Source organism: Rousettus aegyptiacus, unplaced genomic scaffold (genome assembly GCF_014176215.1).
Source record: "Rousettus aegyptiacus isolate mRouAeg1 unplaced genomic scaffold, mRouAeg1.p scaffold_m13_p_19, whole genome shotgun sequence".
Taxonomy (NCBI): domain Eukaryota; kingdom Metazoa; phylum Chordata; class Mammalia; order Chiroptera; family Pteropodidae; genus Rousettus; species Rousettus aegyptiacus.
This window is the reverse complement of record NW_023416294.1, coordinates 5,764,417-5,785,223: the sequence shown is the minus strand read 5'-3', so window position 1 is coordinate 5,785,223 and position 20,807 is coordinate 5,764,417. Positions and strand designations below refer to the sequence as shown.

The following is a 20,807-nucleotide window of genomic DNA, read 5'->3' as shown; positions in this document are numbered from 1 at the left end:
TATTCCTAAGTACTCTATTGTTTTGGATGCTATTATAAATGGTAGGAGTGTTATTTTAGATTTCTTTTTAGATAATTGTTAGTAGATGGTAATACAACTAATTTTTGGATTTCTTTTAATCCTGAAACTTTTCAGCATTATTTTGATAATTTTTGTTGGAGTCTTAAGCTTTCTATATGTAAGACTGCGTCATCTGCAAATGAGATTTTTTTCTTCTTCTTTTCCAATTTGATTGCCTTTATTTCTTTTTCTTGCCTAATTGTACTGTTAGGTAGTGGGAAGCTTGTGCACTTTTATTTGTTCTTGATCTTAGAAGAAAAATTTTTAACCTTTCACCATCTCGTTGACTGTGGGATTGTGATATGGCATTTACTGTGATAGTTATGTTTCTTTTCACCTAATTTGCTGAGCAGTTTATCATGAAAGGAAATCAAATGCTTTTTCTGCATCTATAGAGAAGATATGATTTTTATCTTTCATTTTATTGTGGAGTATCACATTTGTTGGTTTGCATATGTTGAACTACGCTTGCATCCCTGAAATGAATTCCACTTAATTATAGTGCATGATTCTTTTGATGTTGAATTGGATTTACGAGTATACTGCTGAGAATTTTTACATATGTAGTTATCAGGGAAATTGACCTTAGTTTCCTTATCTGGCTTTGCATCAGGTTAATATTGGCCTCATGTAATGAGACTGGGAGTTTTTCCTCATTTTCAGGTTTTTAAAATAGTTTGAGAAGGATCTCTGTGAATTCTTTAATTTTGGTAGAATTCAGCAATGAAGCCAGTTGGTCCTGGGCTTTTCTGTTGGGATGTTTAAGATTACTGATTACATCTCTTTACTTGATATTAATGTGCTTATGTTTTACATTTCTTCAAGATTGTTTTTTGTAGATTCTGTGTCTTTAAACATGTATTACTTTCTAAGTTTTCCAAGTCGTTGGTGTATAATTGTTTATACTACTATCTGTGGTCCTTTGAATTTATGTCTCGACTTCCTTTCTGATTACATGAGTCTTTCACAGTCAGTAAGTTCAGTATACATCCAGAAAGAGGTTGCTTATCTACAGAGTGTACAAACATGAGGAGAAGAAGTCCTGATACTTCTAAGCATAAAGTTTTATCTATATCTGCACAGGAGAATCTAAGGTTTATATATACCATAAGTAAACTTGTATTCTAGAAAGCAAAATACTATGTAATATGTATAAGGCAAGTTTACAGTAATAGCCCCCTCCCAAATGGGTTTATAAATTCAGGAAAGTGATATATACAAGCATGTCGGATATCAGTTTTGTAGTATTATGCAATTCATTCTTTTCAAAGAGAATGTGTCCAGTTTTGTACATTAAGGAGGCTGCTATCCAAAGAGGACTAGGACAGTGATCACATACAAATCCTCAAAACTATAATAAAAGAGGAAGCCCTAAGAATTTATAGGCAGGATACACACACATATATCTCCATATGAAAAGAAATATATTTTTTAGTATTATTTTTGAGACGAAAGTCAACAACAAAATTCAATGTTTCCAAGTATGTACTTCAAGAGTATGTTGCATTATGTGTTCACCACCCAGAGTTAGAATTCCATCCATCACCAAACTTAACCCCTGTTACCACTACCTACCTCTCCCAACTTCCCCTACACCAGGTAAACACTAGTCCACTAATTTGTTCCATGAGTCATTGTTTGTCATATTATTTACTTTTAGATTTATATCAGCACATAGGAGTGAAATCATGGTTCTTAACTTCTTCTGACTTATTTCACTTAGCATGATGATCTCATATCTATCCATGTTGTCACAAATGGCAGTATTTCATCTCTTCTTATGGCTGAGTTATATTCCATTGTATAAATGTACCACAAACTTCTTTATACAATTGTCTACCATAGGACACTTCAGTTACTTCCATGTCTTGTCCACTGTGACTAATGCTGTTGTGAACATCAGTGTGCAAATATCTTATTGGATATGGGATTTCAAGTTGTTGGGGGTAAATATCCAGTAGAGGGATAGCTGGATCATATGATAGAGCAATTCTCAGTTTTTTGAGGAAACTTCATACTGTTTTCTATAGTGACCATACCAATTTGCAGTCCCACCAGCAATATGTGAGGGTTCCTATTTCTCCACATCCTCCCCAACATTTGTTATTACTTGTCCTGTTGATGGATAGCCATTTTAACAGGTGTGAGATGGTATCTCATTGTGGTTTTGATTTTCATTTTCCTAATACCATTATTGAGAATCTTTTCAAATATTTGTTGGTCATTTGTATGTCCTCTAGGGATGTGTCAGTTACGTCCACTGCCCAATTTTTTGACTGGATCATTTGTTTTTATAGTGTTATTGAGTTGTATGTGTTCTTTGTATATTTTGGCTGTTGGCCCCTTATCAGAGGTGTTGCTTTCTTTGTGTATTTTGAATATTAGGTTCATAAGAGCCTATTGGAGGTGTTTCTTTCAAATATATTTTCCCATTCCAATGGTTGTCTCTTTACCTTGTTGACAGTTTCTTTTGCTGAGCAGAAGCTTTTTAGTTGGATGTAGTCCCATTCATTTATTTTTGCTTTTACTTCTCTTGCCTTTGCGGTCAAACTCATAAAATCCTCTTTAAGTCCAAGATCCTTGAGTTTAGTTTCTGTGTTTTCTTCTATGCATTTTTTTCAGGGCTTATATTCAGGTCCTTAATCCATTTTGAATTAATTTTGGTGTGTGGTGATAGACAACAGTCTAGTTTCATTCTTTTGCAGGCGGCTTTCCAGTTTTCCCAGTACCATTTATTGAAGAGGATTTCCTTTCTCCACTGTATGTTTTTGGCTTTCTTTGTTGAAAATTATTTGCGCATATAAATATCGGTTTACTTCTGGATTTTCGATTTTGTTCCACTGGTCCGTGTCTCTCTTTTGGTACCAATACCATGCCGTTTTGATTACTGTCGCTTTGTAGTATAATTTGAAGTTAGGCAGAATAATGGCTCTAGCTTCCTTTTTCTCAAGATCACTTTGGCAATTTGGGTTCCTTTGTGTTTCCATACAAATCTGATAATTTTTGTTCTATTTCTTTAAAAAATGCTGATGGGATTTTGATGGGGATCGCATTCAATCTATATAATGCTTTAAGTAATAAGGTTATTTTAACTATGTAGATTCTGCTAAAAACATGGAATATCTTTCCATTTTCTTTGTATCTTCTTCAATTTCTTTTAATAAGTTCTTATAGTTTTCATTATAAAGATCCTTCATATGTTTTGGTAAATTTATTCTTAGGTATTTTATTCTTTTCATTGAAGTTGCAAAAGGAATTGGTTTTTTCCACTTTTTCTTGATTTCATTATTAGAGTATAGAAGTACTATGGATTTTGAATGTTGGTTTTGTACCCAGAAAATTTACTGTATTTGCTTATTGTTTCTAGTAGCAATCTGGTGGAGTCTTTAGGGTTTTCTATATAGAGATTCATGTCATCTGCAAATAGTAACAGTTTGACTTAATTTCCTATTTGGAACCCTTTTCTATCTTTTCTCTTGTCTAATTGCTCTCGCTAGGACCTCCAATGTTATATTGAATAACAAGGGCGATAGTGGACAGCCTTGCCTTGTTCCTGATCTCAGAGGAAAGGTTTTCGGTTTTCACCATTAAGTATACAAAGTTGTCTGAAGGTTTGTTATATATGGTCTTTATTATATTAAGATACTTCCTTCTGTATTGATTTTGTTTTGATCATAAATGGATGCTGAATCTTGTCAAAGGCCTTTTCTGCATCTATTGATATTATGTGATTCTTATTTTTTAGTTTATGTATCACATTTATTAATTTGCGTATTTTGAACCATCCGTGTGCCCCTGGAATGAAGCCCGCTTGATTGTGGTGTATAATCTTTTTAATATGTTGCTGTATTCAGTTTGCTAGTATCTTATTTTGAATTTTTACATCTATGTTCATAAGAGATATTGGTCTGCACTTTTCTTTTTTTGTGTTATCTTTACCAGGTCTTGGTATTAGGGTAATATTGCCCTTATAAAGTGAGTTGGGAAGTATTTGCCTCCACCTAGACATTTGGAAGAGTTTGAGGAAAATAGGTATTAAATATTCTTTGAATGTCAGGTAGAATTCATTGGTGAAGTCATCTGGTGTGGGACTTTCAATTTTTGGTAAGCTTGATGATTTTTGATTTTCATACTGCTGAATGATCTATTTAAATTTTCTAGCTCTTCCTGATTCAGTCTAGGAAGATTATATTTTTCTAAGTACTAGACCATTTCTTCTAGGTTATTTGGTATTATATACTTTTTCATAGTATTCTTGTATGATCCTTTTTATATTCTGTGGTGTCTGTTACAATTTCCCCTCTTGCATCACTGATTTTGTTTCCTTTCTCTTTTTCTTTAGTGAGTCTAGCCACGGGTTTGTTAATTTTATTAACCTTCTCAAAAAACCAGCTTTTTCTTGCATTTATTTTTTTCTGTCACTTTTTGATTATTTTTTTTCTTCTGCTGACTTCAGGCTTCATTTGTTCTTTTTCTAGTTTTTAAGATGAAACGTTAGTTTTTTTATTTGGGCTCATTCTTGTTTTTGGAGATAGGCCTGTAATGATATGAACTTTCCTCTTATGACCATTTTGTGCCATGTCCCAAAATATTGATATGTTGTACTATAATTATCATTCATTTCTATGTATCTCTTGATATCTCCTTCGATTTCTTCTCTGACCTAGTTATTCTTCAGTAGTATGTTTTTTAATCTCCATGTATTTGTGGCTTTTCCCACTTTACTTTTACAGTTGATCTTCAGCTTCCAAGCATTATAATCAGAGAATATGGTTATGATTTCAACCCTCTTACATTTGTTGAAGCTATCTCTTTGTCCCAGTATGTGGTCAATCCATGAGAATGTTCCATGTGCAATAGAGAAAAATGTATAAATAGCAATTCGGGGATAAAAGCCTCTGGAAATGTCACTTGTTCCAGTTGGTCTAATGTGCTATTTAAGGATGTTACTTCCTTATTGATTTTGTTTTTATGATTTGTCCATTTTCAGCAGTGGGGCATTTACGTCCCCTACTATGATAGTGTTATGGTCTGTTTCTCCCTTTAGTTCTGTTAGTAATTGCTTTACATATTTCAGGGCTCCCTGATTGAGAGCATAGATATTAATAAGTGTTATGTCTTCTTGGTGCATTTATCATTATGAAGTGCCCCTCAGTATCTTTCTTTACCCTTTTTATTTTGAAGTCTGTTTCATCTGATATTAGTACTGCTACTGTCGCTTTTCTCTGAATGCCATTTGCTTGAAATATCATTTTCCACCCTTTCACTTTGAGTTTTGTCTTTGGAACTGAGATGTGTCTCCTCAAGTAAGGTTATGATTGTTTTTTTTTTTTTTTTTATTCAATCTACAACTCCATTGCTGCTTGTTCTTCAGTTCAGTCCATTTACGTTTAGGGTGATTGTTGAAATATGTTTTCCTATAGCTTTTTTTTTGGTAGCTCAAAAATTTCATTGTTTCCTTGTCCTTGCGCTCTGTTATTATAATTTGGTGCGGTTTTGTGAATATTTCCCCTAGTCCTTGTTTTCCGTTATGTACCCAAGTTCAGGATCTTTAGTGTGTGGTTACTGTTAAGCTAATGTAAAGGATGTTTATATATATACATAGTCCATTTTCTTCTACATGTGCATTATCTCCCTTCTGCTTTGCAAATTTCGACTGCTGAATCCTTTCCTTTTTTGTTATTGTCAGATTGTCCCCATATATACTGAACGTTCATTTCTAAGTTGCAATAGCAATTATCTTAATGTTTAAGCTTATAAGACTGTTTCTAATAAGGGTTGCACTGTGCTGCCTCTGTTCACCTGCCAGCCGTCTTTTTTGTTATATATTTTTTTTGTCATTTTGCATCAGGTGGGCTGACCCCTTTCAGTATTTCCTGTAATGCAGGCCTCGTAGTGGAGCATTCCCTCACCTTTACTATGTCTGGAAAGTTTTTTATTTCTCCTTCAGATCTAAAGAGCTTAGCTGGATACATTATTCTTGGCTGGTAGTTTTTTCCATTTAATAGTTTGAATATTTTATTCCAGTTCTTTCTGGCTTGTAAGGTTTGTACTGAGAAGTCCAATAATGGAATGGGATTTTGTTATAGGTCTTCTTTTCCATGGCTGCTTTGATAATTCTTTCTCTATTATTAATTTTTGATAATTTTAATATACTGTGTCTTGCAGAAGACCTTTTTGAGATCTTTGCATGTTCTGTTAGCTTCTTGGATTTGAATCTCCAGTTCATTCTTTAGAGTTGGGAAATTCTCATCAATTATTGGCCTGAATAGGCTCTGTTCTCTTCTGCTTCACCTTTTCATACATCAGCTCGTTCTCTCATTTTTCATTCTCTCTTTCTTCTGAATTCTAAATATTTGTTTTTGATATTACTGATGCTTCCCATCATCTAGTCAGCTCTATTTCCAAGCTTGTTATTTCCCTCTTCATCTCTTTTAGTGTGTTCTGTACCTCCAGAAATTATTAGTTCTTTAGTTTGTTTCCTTGCTAAAAAACATTCTTGGTCTATTTCGATCCTTATTGCCTAGAATTGTTGATCTGGAGTATTTGCATCTCATTGAGTTTTTTCAGAGGTGCAACAGTGAATTCTGTTATTTAACTTGCATATTTCTCAGTGTTTAAGATTATTTTTTGGAGATTTACTCTTTTATTTTTGAACTGCCTTGTCACTCTGCTTGTCCATGATGTTTAGTGGACTATTTCTTTGCCTGGGAGTGTAGTCTGCTTTTTTAAAGAAAGATGACCCTAAATAGAGGTCTCTATTTATATAATAGGTGACATCCAAGCCTCTTAGATCTCTAAGGGGAATAATGTCTTTTTCTCTCTGGAACAGTAAATATTCAACCCATGATCAGCGATCCTTGGCCCCAGCCTGTATGTGGTACCGATAGTGGTATTCTTCTCAGTACTGGTTGTGTCAGTTCCCCTGGGGCTCTGCGGTGGTAGGTCAGGGAGGACATGGGGTGGAGGAAGGCCTTGCTCTGGGTTGGTGGGTCGGGGTAGCTGGTAGTGTCCGTGTCTCAGCCTTCCACTTCACAACCACCACTGCTAATACATAGCTCTTATCCCTGCTCCACTGTCTCCACTGATCTCTGGGCTTGGCTGTGTGGAGTTCACAGATCCCTCAGGCAGAGCTTTTAGGGGAACGGGCTGCAAATTCTCCCCTGCCCCTCCTCATGCAGTAGACTCTCTGTGAGAGCCAGCTTCTTTGTTCCTCCTAGTCTACGCTCCAGACTCTCTGTAGTTCTAACCTCTAGAAACTCTGATGTGCAGATAACTCACTCAGACATGCATGTGTGCAGGTTGGTTGTTGACTGTCTAGTTTTAGATGTTCAGCTTTTTGTTGTTGCAACGGAAGAGATCTGGAGACATCCCTCACTCTGCCATGCTCCTAAATGTTCTCAGTAGTTGCCAGGATTCAAAAAGTCTTTATCTTCTTATGTACATTCTAGAAAGATGTAGGTTATAAATTACACATAAGGGAGTTACCAGCCATACTAGATAAAAAGGGCCTCAGTTTATACACTGAGATAACCCATACCATATAAAAGAACCATCCTGTTAGTCTGTTGTAGTCAGAAAAATCTGGCTTTAAGAAGGGTGTGCTTTTACATCTGTGAAACTCGTTTCCATATACAGAACTATTAAATCAGAATTTGTACACAGAACAACTCAAGAAGTTCAGAAACACATTAGCAAAATTGGAGATGAATTTCCAGGATTGTCTGTCCCCTAAAACACCACAAAAACTAGCATGTTGACCACATCAACTTTTATCAAAACTCTGGAAGATGCTATTCAAATGCTGAATTAGAAGAGCCACTGAAACTCATTAGGAGAGATTTGTCATTTTTAATTACCCACATTCCTCCCAGAGTAGCCTGTAGATGATAGCCCACATTCCTGATTCAGGAGGGAGCACAGGGGACCTTATTCTGAAAGAAATGTGTTTTTCTGTTAAACATTGTAATCTCTGAAAGACCAACACCAGGATCTAGTCTTTATCTTGCCTAATTCCAGACTCTTTCAGAACCAAATAGTTCTCCAAAAGACTGATCAGCAAATGAAGGCACTGCCATATGGGGCAAAAGATAAAAAGCAACAAAAAAGTGTCAAAGCCAGGCAGGAAAATCTAGGGAATGGCAGACTTTGAAGAATAACATCTTTGAAAATATCCCACATATACAAGGGATCTAGAAAGCCATATACATGTTCAAGGCTGGGTGCACACTCAAAAATGACCTGAAAAGACCATAACCTTTCATGCCTGCTGTATTGATTCAGCAGCAGGAGCAACTAAAGTCTGAGAGGCACAGAAGAAACCTTTCAAGCTAAGCATTTCAGAGGTACCCCAAAACCGTAAACCTACAAAGACTTAAGAAGTATTATACAGTTGAACCTTGACATAGGTTTAAACTGCAGGGGCCCACTTATACACAAAGTTTTTTCAATACGGTAATTTTTTAATACTGTTTTAACAGTTTTCTTGAGCTTGCTTTATTATAAGAATATTGTATATTTAACAAAGTGTGCTAATTGACTGTGTTATTGGTAATGCTTCAACAGAGCCTATTAGTTTTGGGGAAGTCAACACCCCTGACTTCATGTTGTTTCAGTGTCAGCCATACACTATTTTTTTGCCTTAAGGTTGATTTGACCTCTATGTTAGACTACTATTTAATAACAGCTAAAGGAAGAGATATTTAAGAAACCACACAACATGTAGTTTTAGAAAACAGTATAGAAAACTCATTGAGGAAACTAGCATACCAATAAAAAAAAAATTCAGGCAGTAGAGATTCTGATTTCCAGTTATTAAATCATAATCATGAAAAAAATAAGTGTGGCCCATTTATTTTCAAAAATGTCTCTGAGGTAGCACAGACATTGAATTTAATTGAACAAAGTGCAGACAATATCAATTTTTAGGAATATGCTCAAAAAGCTATAGAAAATGAAAATGATATATATGGACTATCAAAACTAAGAATTTGAAGGAAACACATTCTGGATCTTAAAATTCACTAGAGCACTTCAACAACATATCTGAGTAGGCAGATGAAAGAATCAGCAAACTTGAAAATAGACCAAAGAAATTTATTCAGTCTAAAGTAGAAAAAAATACTGAGAAAATTAATAGATCCTAAGAGACCTGTGGGCAAACATTAAGTATACAAATACAACAAGGGTTTAAGAAATTATAGCAAAAGGAGCAAAAGGAATATTTGAAGAAATAAAGGCTGAAAATGTGTCATTTGATAAAAGGTACTAATTTACAGACCAAAAAACTCAACAAACTCCAAATAAGAAAAAGAAGATACACATAATGGCACAATGTAATAAAATAGTTAAAAACCAAAGACACAGTCTTGAAATCAGCAAAAGAGAAGTGAATCTGCTACAAAAATGCAACAAAATTAAGGACCAATTTATCATTATAAACCATAGTGGCAAGGGTATAGTGAAATGACATATTTAGTAAGAGAGAAAAGCCAAACAAGAATTTTATGTTTAGCAAAACTGTAATTAAAAAATGAAGCAGTAATTAAGACTGATAAAAGCTGAGGGCTGTTAGTATACATGCAGAACTGACTGTTCCTTGGGATATGTTTTTTTTTTTTTTCCCTTTTTATGCATGAAGTACCTAACTTGATGAAAGCACCACTGGTTGTAATGAGAACAATAGCTAGCATGCCAACAGTGCTTCTCTTTTCCCTGAGATTTGAATACAGTGTTTGTATAATGGGGTACAGGTGCAAAGAAATGGTTGTCTGTGGTATGAAAGGAATGTCATTCTGTCAGGATATAAAGTCATACAGACAGACTACACTGAGCAAGTTTGGGTTAACAAACACTGATTTTAAGCACTGGTGTAAATTCCCCAAGTCTGGTATGCAGGAATATGCCAAGGGCTAAAAAGACCTTTCCTGCAGATTAGAAATCTTGGACACCTCAGGAGGACACTAGGAGAAACAGTGGGAAGATTTTGAAAGCCACCTATCTCACCAAACACTGATCTAGGATTCTCTAAACATGAAAGAAAAAAAGTGAAGGAAACAATTCCTCATTAATGATGGTTATCCTTGGTCTGGGCTCAAATATAGATTGTGAAGGTGCTTCCTAGAGGTTTCTTAACGCATGGTCTCTGACTTTTTCAGTACCAGGGACTGGCGCTCCTATGAGAATCTAATGCCTGATGATGAAGTGGAGCTGAGGTGGTAATGCTATTGTGATGAGTGACTGCTTCAAGTACAGATGAAGCTTTGCTCACTTGCCTGTCGCTCACCTGCTATGCATCCTGGTTCTTAAGAGGCCATGTGTAGACCTATTTTATAGGCCTACACTTGCTGGAGTCAGGAGGAATAGAGGGGAAAGTACTGATTTAAGATTCAAACTGAGCCAAAATAACCTGATTACTAAAGGACAGAAGTACAATATATGACTGGGTCACTCAGACATAAAAATTTCAATGGATTAATGCTTTTCAGACATTTACACACTAATCTTGCTGAATTCTTACAAGTATAGCAGATCAAAATATATCATTTGAAAGAACAGGAAAAATGGGGAGGTATAATTTCAAGTTCAAATTTATCATATTTGGATTTAAAGCCAACTGCATATGGAAAACAGGGTGGTGCTAGACTAGTAAAATTATTTGAAAAAGAATAAAGTGGGAGGAATCATTTTACCGTATTGCTTACTCAACTTATGAAAAGTTTAGTAAACAAGACAACTGAGTGTCATTCCTGAAGGAATAAACATAGTTCAGCAATAAAACAGAACAATGGGTACACTGAAACAATGAAACAGAACACATGACTACAGCCAGCAGATTTTTCAACAAAGGGATAATAAAGCTATTAAAGAGAGAAAAAACGTTTCAATGAATTATGCTAGAAAAACTGGAACTGAGAGGACTCAACATTGAAGCTGCAGGAAATTACTTCCTCAGCCTTAACATAAAAAGGAGTTTTAAAACTTTTTAGATTTGTTGACTTAGCCCTTCACTCACATATTCCAAGAAGTGCAAATCAGTTTTAAAATCACCCATTGTTTAACTTTTAACAGAAGAAATCAAATTAAAAACAGCCAGCTGCTGGAACTAAGAGCTGCTTGTTTTGCTCTACTAACAAGTAGTTACGTCATGCTATGTGGCTTTTTTTCCTCCCTCATTTTTAATCAAAATGAGAAAAGGGTGATAAAATGAAGGTGCAAGAAGACTTAAAGCCCCAAAATATTTTAAAGATAAAAGAAGGAATAAAAAGAATACTGGAAAAATAAGTTAGACACATTTGCCTTTCTCAAGTTTTATTTGCCACAGTCTAGAAGGAAACTGGTTTAGAAAATCACTATATACTAATCCCAGTAATGCTGCTGCCAGGAGACTTCTGGGAAGAGGCATAGAGGGCACTGTCCTTAGGAAATGATCTTAAAACAATACCTTTAGGGCATTAAACACTAAGGGGACAAATCCTCAACAGGAAAGAAGGTCCGGAATTTAGGAAGGCCTAGAAGGCAGTGAAATTCAAAATAAAACAACTTTTATGCTGCTTATTACAACACTTGGTGCTGAGGATACGACAAGTGTAGTAAAGGGGTTAAAGAAGGAAAAGAGGTCATGGGACCTAAATCATTCTGTTGTAAGCTATTCGGGTTTCCTTTCAAAATGGAACTACAACCTTTCAGTGTTAAAAATGTATTTTCATGTTCTGTTTCCTCCACAAACTCTTGTTCCTCAGGCTTAACTCCTGAGCTCCGGGCCTTTTTTGCCTCTAGCTCTTCTTGAAGATCCTTGCTCTTTCTACCCAGATCTACTTTCCGTTGTTGCCGCTGTCGCTTCTCCAATGCCCGGACCCTTGTCCGACTTCTTTGATGCTCAGGCTTCTCCAGCTACAATCACACAAAGACAAGCAGAAAAGGGTAGTGGGCCAGTGGTTGGACCTGGACTCCTTGCCTGATTTGCCTGACCTCTGGCCCTGCCATGACCTGTTTTCTCACCTCCAGAAGTGTACGAATCCGCTTCAGGTCTGGAGGCTGCCCAGCCTGCAGCAGTTGCCAGATGCTGTAGTTTTCATCCAAGGTAACCTCAAGCAAATCACCCTCCAACATGAGCTCCTCCAGTGGGGCCCGGGTTTCTTCAGACAGTTCTAATACAGGACCAGACAACTGAGGCAATAAAGAGGACAGCAGCTCCAGGTCTGGGGAGTGGGATGTGGACAAGTTCTGTTAGACAACTGCCTCTGAATGGACCCTACCACTACAACAGAGCAAAGACCAAATAGGTCAATTCAGTGTTATCTAATGAATAGCCTTACCCACACCCCGATCTACCTCTCTTACTTGGGTCCTGTGCAAGGGCTACCTCCTCAAGACACGTCATTCTGTCTCTATTTTCCAGCAACCCTTGGACCTGCCAAGGCAATTAAGAATGGATAGAAACAGAAAAAGAGGCCTATTCTTCCCCCCATAGCCCTAAGTTTGGGGTCCCTACCCCCATCTCCTGAGGAGGAAGGCAGACAGAGATTGAGAGCAGACATCTGGACAGAATGCAGAATAGGCCAGGAATGCTGGACTAAAACAATCTGTAAATAAGAGACCAAGGACAGGACTGGGGTGTAAACAGGGATATGGCTAAGAAATATAAAGAAACTAATAAGAGATGGGCTGCATAGCCTACCTTAGGCATATCCTTGCTACTTCCTCCTCTCAGAGAATCAAAGGCAGAGGCTGAAAGCTGGGTAGGGAGCTCCTCTAGCCTGGGTTCAGCCTGGAGCTGTTGACGAACTTCGGCCAGCTGTCCCATTAGAGCTGTCACATCTTCAGAAGCCAGAAACTGCCTAGCACGGCCTTGCCAGCAAATGGCTCTCTCTGTGAGGCACTGAAGCGCCTCACCCTCAGGCAGCCGCACAGGCAGTCTCTGCAGGGCTACCAGTAGTGCCAGGATGGTCTCTAGGCGTGGACGCCGTGAGCGCATGCACAACGGACACAAGAATTTTGTGTCCCACTCCCACCAAGCCAGCAGTGGGGATGAGGTGAGACTGGGCCTTTGGGAGCCGAGAAGGCGGGGTACCGACACACATCTCCCATGGAACCACTCCTGACAAAGGTCACACTGCAGAGCTCCCACCCCAGCTGGCACCTGTCCACACACACACGTGGAAGTTGCAGAGGCAGCCGTGGTTGATGATGCCAGTGGACTGGGCTTGGCAGAGTTGGTGCGACGCAGCTGCAGGATACCCTCCTTTTCTTTCTGTTCCCCTTCCTTGAAGGCCACAATCTGCCATGCCCAGAACAGGGGAAGAGGTCGTCAGCACCCCTACCCTGCTGCCTTGGTCACCCCTTCAGACTATCATTGGCAGGCTCTTCTCCTCATCTGGGCCCAAACTCCTTACCACAGAGCCTGGGTCCCTGAGGTTCTGTGCAGATAGTCCCAGAAGCTCTGTGTCAGATATGCATAATCCCAGCTCCTTCTCCATCCACCGGCTCTGTCTATTGCCATCTGAGCTAGCATCTACACATGGGCAGAGCACCTGAGGCACATAGGAGGGGAAGGAATGGCCATGATTCTCCTACCTCTCTCCCCACCACATGCCCAGCACAGACCAACTCTTACATTCTCATTAGTCATCTCAAATAGTTCAGAGGCTCAGGCCTCACCTCTAGTAGTGTGTAAAATGAATTCTTCTTCAGGAAGGTCTTGGATGCCTTCTCTCTCCAGGAGTGTGCTGTCAGTACCTGCAGCTCTAGCTGTCTCAGCTCTTCTAGACCCACAGGTAGGTCCCGGCCCACAGCTACTAGGCCCTCCAAGTCATCCAAGCATGGGTAGTGGTCACCATTCTGGGATGGGGCAAGAGAAATTTAATACCTAAATAAGAGGGATTTAATACTAAATAACCATTTTTGACGTATGTCAAAAATCATTATTTCGTAACTGTGCTGAGCATTGTACTATGCTGTCATTAAAAAAATCTAGACTATTCTAAAGTAAAAAATGGGATACTTTTTATCCAGAACTCCTGGTTTCCCTGGATCAGGAAAAAAAAGATTCAATTAACAGGCCACTTATCGTTATACTTTGCTTCATCTCGCCCTCTCCCTTTGATGGTGCCTGTTCAGCTACAGACCCATACATATAGTCCTCTTTCCATCATTCTTATCTTGATAATCTCAGCTGCTTTAGGTTGTCCCTACCTGATACATCCACTGTCCAACACAAATCAACTGAATTAAAAGGTCTAAGATAGACTCTTTGTTCTAGCTGCATGGCTACAATACACAACTAAGAAAACAAGGTCCTCACTTGGATCTCATCCACATCAGCAATCCATGCCTGTGCCTTAGTCAGAGCATCTTTGAGTGCCTGAATGTTAGGCAGGTAAACAGGGATGTTTTCTGCCTCACGGATAATGGCTTCCAATGTCGCTGGTGAATGCTTCTGCCTAAACATATTGGAGGAAAGAGAAATCCATCCTTAAATATTACCTGTATATATGCGTATTTCTGGTCCTACATTTCCCTGACAAAAGCATACACAAGAAAAAATTCAACAGAGTTAAAGTGAGCCATCATTGACAGATTCTGAGGATCTCTCTTTATAAATACAAATACATGTGTCTTATAAATCAAGTCTGATGTCTATAATCTGAAAACTAAGTCCAGGAAGTTACTCAATTACTGCTTTTACATAGTAGGAATATGTATCAGACTGGTAACATGTCATACCAATCTTTATAGGTCAGCAGATGCCAAATTTGGAGTCTGGTACCAAAATAACACACTGAACCCAAACACAGATCACTCTCAAACTCTGAAGACTAGAGTCAGGGTATATTTGTGGAAAGGCTGGGCCCCACCTGTCCTTCAAGCAGAAGTGGGCCTTTTCCTCCCAGCATTCTGCAATGGTCACCAGCTCCTGAAGCTCAGCCCGGGCCTTGTCCACAGAAGGGCTAGAGGCTACCTTGGTGCCTGTAACCAAAAGCTCCTGCATGATAACCAGGGAACCCCTTTGGGCTGAAGGAGCCAGTGCTTGCTTCACTTCATCTAGCCATTGAGTCTGCTCCATCAGTTGCTGGAGCTGATGGACTTCAGGTACTTCTACACCCAGTTGCTGCCCCCTCTCCAACAAGGATCGCAGGAGCCCTAGACTAGGGGACAGGGAAGCTAGGGCCTTCCGGGCATCAGCTTGGTAGGCCTCCACCTGTTCCAGGACACCCTGCAGAAACACAGGATAAAGAACAGATTCTTTAGTCTTCTATACTCTCAATTGCCTGGCTTTGATCTGCTCATCTTGTCACATAGGCTGATTCACTCTCATCTTAAACTATGTCCTAAGACATGATATGTTTGATACAAATAAACCTCCTAATACTCTAACGTCTGAAAACGATCTCTTTCCACCACCTTCAGGTTTTGTTTGGATATTGTTTGGATATTTTGTTTGGATAATTGTAAGCTATTAGGATAAAACCAGTTCAGTAACTGCTTATCTGCATAGCTTCTAAGGAAGATGCATAAACGATTATAAAGAACAACTCAGAACAATCAGATTCTCAAGCTTCCCTGCTATCTCAGACTTTGCTAGTACTGGTTGTTAACAAAAACTGCATCTTCCCAAGACTGTCCTTACCTTGACATCCCAAATCTGATGCATGGCACAGGGCAGGCTGCCCATCTGCTCAAGAAGGACCTGGAGCTCTGTCAGGGTCAACTGTAAAGTTTCAACTCTGCAAGGGTGAGGGAGAAAAAACTCACTAAGTGAACCTGCTAAGACCATTTTTCATGTATTCTGAGAAATCCAATACCTGATTTCCATCCATGTTATAGTAAAATCTTTAAAGATCATCTATACTCAGGGAATCTGAACCAATACATTAAAATGAAAAAACTTAACAACACTGTATAGTGACAGAACTGTTACACAAAAGAGACTAAAGATTTCAAAGTGAGAGCTTCTGCATAAATTTAACAGTATGGTGCCTGGAGTTAGTATCTTACAAGATTGAAAATAGACTCCTTTTCAAGAGAACAAAACTGGAAAATGGCCACTAGCTAGTGTTTACTTTCTATAGTAATTAAGAGGTATTAGGTGGTCAAAATGAAGAATAAGGCAACATAAAAGTAAATAGCTAACGATATATAACAGTAGTAGTTTTCACACTGAAGCTAAAGATACTAAATATATTAATTGTAATAAGAGTAAACTAGAGTTTTTTAGCAAAACACATGGCAGGATTAAGAAGCAAGAAGTGTGATGATATGGAAGGGTCAAATTAATCGATACTGTAGATAAAGGAGAAATAAGTTTATTATGTCAGAAGTAAAACAGTTCCAAGTGATAATTTCTAGAATGTATCCTTTGAGTATAATTACACAAGAAAGAAATGAAGAGGCCAAGAAGTTAGATGCACAAATTGAGATAGGTCAAGTTCATAAATATTATAAGCAACGCAACTTGATACAAGTATGACTAGGTCAACGTGGGAAAGTTTTTATTTCTTTTTAAGTAGAAACAGAAAAGAAGGTTCTCTATAAAAAGGGAATTAATTAATACTATCTTCAATTGTTTTAATTCTTTAAATTAAAAACTATTTGATGTGATTAACTGGTCCAGCTTTTTCATCTAAAGTTTATAAAACACATGTATATAATTACTCATTTGATATTTCAGCCAAAAAAATAGGCATATCTATATTATCACATACATTTGACAACCAACAAATAAAGAAAATTTAAGAATTTAATTTAGCCAAGAATGAATTTTGTGGAAAATCTGATACTAGACATCTTCACAAAGTTCGCTTACTTAGTATGGCTGTATTTTAATTTTTCTATCCCATTTTCATTTCTATTGTTATTTGTGGTAAAAGGATGAACTAGGAGCATTCCTTAGAAATATAGGTTCAGTTGCAGACCACTGCAACAAAGTTGAGCATCACAATAAATCAAGTAATAATATTTTTGCGGGTAGAGGGTCTTGCATTCTATTTGCAAAAAACATCTGTAAAGAGTGCTAAAGCAAATTACAATGAAGCAAGATATGCCTGTATATCATATGTTATTGTGTACTTACGGTGATTTCTAGTTAATTTTACATTGTTTTAATTTCTCATCTCACCATTGTCACTATAACTGACTCAGTGCTGAAACTGTGCTTTTTCATAGTTCATCTATGTAGTTTTGGTCACCAATACAGCCATATATAACATACTAACTTTTGCTGTGTACATTCTTTATTTATAGTCTATCCATTTCTATTATCTATTTTTACAAAATGCCATCCTTTTCTGCCCTTTCTCCAACATACCTAGCCTTTTGGCCACTGACCAGTCTCAGGACTTGGGAGACACAAGCTTCTGCTTCATTCAGGCAGTTCTTCAATCGCTGAAGCAGCTCACTGTTAGGAAATCTTCTCTCACGGGCCTCAGACTCAAGTGCCCTTAGCTCTTCGAAGCCTTGAAAAAGAGTAAATTTGCAAGAGGTAAGCAGTGCTATGAAAATATGGAGAAGCAAGGCTGACAATGCTATAAGAAAAAAAAGCTGGCTCATGGGGGTCTTCCATTCTTCTCACTTACTGCACTTTTGGCCGTCTTCCACCTCCAGAGCCACTCGTACTTTGTTGGCCCAGGAGTCAAAGGACTCAGCCCGAACCTTCAGCTTATGCAGCATGTTGGGGAGTTCATCCAAGGTGTATCGATAACTGGAAAAAAAGGGCAAGAAAAAACATATCTGGCCCAGGTCTGTAACTTGTTCTGCATCCTCCATGTAGGCACCATGCTCACCGAAGGTATTGCCGGCTACTTGAGCACTTGCAGAGGTCGTTGATGTGTGAAAGGCAGACAAGGCCATCTGGGCAGTCATAGCAGGCCAAGGCCGATAGGAAACATGTTGTCTTGCACTTGATGCACTGGCGTTCATCATCTGGGAGCAGCTCGAAAGCCTCTCGTTCAGCCTCCGTGATGCCCTGGGGGTGTTCAATCCATATATACTGTAAAGACTAGGAGCAGGGTTGCAGACACCCCACCTCAGCCAAACTGAGCCCCGTTGTGGGCTCAACTTTGTAAGGATTGCTGTAGAGAAATTGGAAGAAAAACATATAAACACATAGTCTCTGTATTTCCATTTCAAAATGTATGAGTTAAGAGATGAGGAACACAATACTCAATTTTTGTCTCCTTGTCTCTCTTACATATTATATTTCACTGAATCTCTAAGTCCTGCTGCCTACCACCCACCTTCTCCAACAGGGCCTTTCGTAAACGTCGCTCCTCCTGCACCATTATGAACATTTCCTTGTGCACAGCCACAGCCATACTCAAGTCCAGCTTCTCAGGGAAGGCAGCCATCTTGCAGATGAGCTCCTCATGGGAGAAGACACAGTAACGCCGGAGCCGGCGGTAGTGTTCGATGCACTGGCGTCCAGCTGGTAGCTGCAAGTAATTCAATACTGTGTGTGGCCATCTGGGAATCAACTGCTTAGGTGCTCTGTAATGACTTCTACCTTTATTATCTATGACTTGATAGAAGTCTGCAAGACCACCACAACCCTGACTCACCCAGTCAGCAGTGCAAAAGTTGACAGCCTCAGCAAAGTTGTAGCCTTGATTAAAACCACTGTGGTAAGCACGAGGAAATGTGATGACAAATTCTCCTGCACACTGGTTTGTGCGAACCACCTAAAAAAGTGAGAAGGGAGTGTGGGTCAAGATTAATGATGGAATGTGGAGTTAAGAATGCCTTTGAATCTTATTATAGATATGGGGAAACAGGAGAAAGAGACATACGCTCAACTTAATTTTTGTTCCTTAAAAGAGAAAATAAAAATGTGAGGTTAATATTCAGAGAAAAGTACAGAGAAAAATAACGTTCAATACAAGAAATAAATATGAACAGTCCATGAACATGAGAGGAGGGTTATTTATTTAGTTAATAAGTAAATGTAAATTTTAAAAGCAGGAAATAATTCCACCATGAATTATAAAAAGGAAAATCCAGAATTTCATCCCTCTATTAAAACAATAAGCTGACAGAAAGCATCAAAACATTTTAAAAACTGTGTAATAAAATCAGAAACTACCAATACCATGAGAACATTTAATGGACAAAATGAAAAAAAAAAAAAAACCTTACAAATTTTGGTAAAAAAGCATTGTTATTAATTCCCTGCCTACAACCCTTCTTAACCCAATCTCAGCAAGTACCTTGGGGACAATAGTCTAAGACCTTGCTGTGGATCTATCTGCAAAGAAGTGAGGCTGTTTGTTTTGACCTGTCTGATGGCTCCCTGGAAGACTAGCTCAAGGATCTATACCTTTATTTACCCTAGAGTTTCCCAGAACACAACTGGCTTCCCAGGCTGTGTTTGCTGAAACTAAGGAATGGAAATTTACAGCCACAATACAGCCACTTGTGGTAAAACACGCTGAGGGATAAGGGCTCTGAGCAGCTCTCATACATTCCTGGGAATTGAGAAAACCACATACATGTGAGAAAAAAACTTGCAAAGACCCTAATAAGTTCCCGCCTCAGCTGACTTTCAACTAAATGATACTACTACTTCTAATAATAAAAAAGCAGCAACAAGAAAAACTGCCAAAATATAATGCTAAAAATGTCCAGTTTTCAAGAAAAATTTAGGAAGTATATGAAGAAATAACCCAGAGATAACCCAGGCACTGAACTTAGTGAACAAAGACTGAAAATAAACTGTCTTAAATAGGTTCAAGTTAACATGTCTCCCCCAAAGAGACAATCTCAACAGACAAAAATTTGAAGAAAAAAAAAAACACATACACACAGAAAAGTATTCTAAAAACTAAAAAAGTATGACAATTAAAGTGAAAAATGCACTGGACATTTTAAATAGTAGATGTGGGCAGGCAGAATGAAGAATCAGTGAGTTTTAAAATAGGTCAAATGAAAGCTGCGAGGATTTCAACACCAAATACTGCCATTACAGAGGACTGGTTCTCCACCTCGTTCTTCACCCTATCAACTGACAAAAGATAGTGCTACAGGAGCCGGCCGGGCCTACTGTTCCAGTGCCCTGCTCAGCAGTCCTTGCGATCTCCTGGCAATCAGAGCTCCAAAAGGTTCCTGTTTCCACCCCACTCCCCACTTCCATTATTTCTTTCCTTAAGGCTTTTCTCTCAATCTCAATAACCAGCAGACTAATCATTTAGCTGGAATGGGGGAGGCTGAAAGTGGGAGAGGGCCTGGAGCATGACCAGAAAGACCCACCTCGGCCTAGTTTGTTTTTGTTACTTTGAAGATGATTTGATACAGATTTTCTGTGAGTTAAAAAAATAAAATTTAAATAAAACATGTCAATTGAGATTACCTAGTTTGGGAACCAAAGGGAAAAGAAAATTCAGAAAAATAAACAGCCTAAAAGACATATAGGGCATTATACAGAAAACTAATATATACATACTGGGAGTCCCAGAAGAGGAGTGAGATAAAGAGATCGAATATCTGAAGAAATAATGCGAGAACAATTCAAAAGCTTTAAGAAAGAATGATCTACACATTCAAGAACCTTAATGCCTTCCAAGTAGGATAAACTCAGAAAAGCAATATAATCAAATTGTTAAAATCTAAAGACAAAGAATACCGAGAACAGCAAGAGAGAAAAAATTCATAATATGTAACAGATCTTGAATAAGATTATTTGAAGATTCCTTAGAAATCAGGGATACCAGAAAGCATTTCAAGTGAGGAAAGAAAAAAGAAATAGAAAAATGAAAATC

At 38.1% G+C, this 20,807-nt stretch overlaps 1 protein-coding gene across 17 annotated transcripts in view; it reads right to left on the bottom strand.

Annotated features, from left to right (window-relative positions):
* Window positions 1-11,353: 11,353 nt before the first annotated feature.
* LOC107505201 (lysine-specific demethylase 5D) overlaps window positions 11,354-20,807 on the bottom strand; it is a 35,211-nt gene continuing 25,757 nt past the window's right edge. For 5 of the 17 annotated variants that reach the window (XM_016135114.2, XM_016135112.2, XM_016135111.2 and 2 more), the window contains 13 exons: window positions 18,294-18,734; window positions 17,841-18,022; window positions 17,634-17,758; window positions 17,366-17,513; window positions 15,689-15,785; window positions 14,916-15,274; window positions 14,363-14,501; window positions 13,720-13,899; window positions 13,455-13,592; window positions 12,740-13,339; window positions 12,394-12,472; window positions 12,061-12,260; window positions 11,354-11,952 (listed from right to left, as the gene is read on the bottom strand). In XM_016135114.2, coding sequence (XP_015990600.1) covers window positions 11,617-11,952; window positions 12,061-12,260; window positions 12,394-12,472; window positions 12,740-13,339; window positions 13,455-13,592; window positions 13,720-13,899; window positions 14,363-14,501; window positions 14,916-15,274; window positions 15,689-15,785; window positions 17,366-17,513; window positions 17,634-17,758; window positions 17,841-18,022; window positions 18,294-18,734 — 3,024 coding nt within the window. In that variant the 3' untranslated portion in view covers window positions 11,354-11,616. Of the gene's footprint in view, window positions 11,953-12,060; window positions 12,320-12,393; window positions 12,645-12,739; window positions 13,340-13,454; window positions 13,593-13,719; window positions 13,900-14,362; window positions 14,502-14,915; window positions 15,275-15,688; window positions 15,786-17,365; window positions 17,514-17,633; window positions 17,759-17,840; window positions 18,023-18,293; window positions 18,735-20,807 lie in introns of those variants that run through there. The other 12 variants (XM_016135115.2, XM_016135116.2, XM_016135117.2 and 9 more) reach the window with 9 other exon arrangements.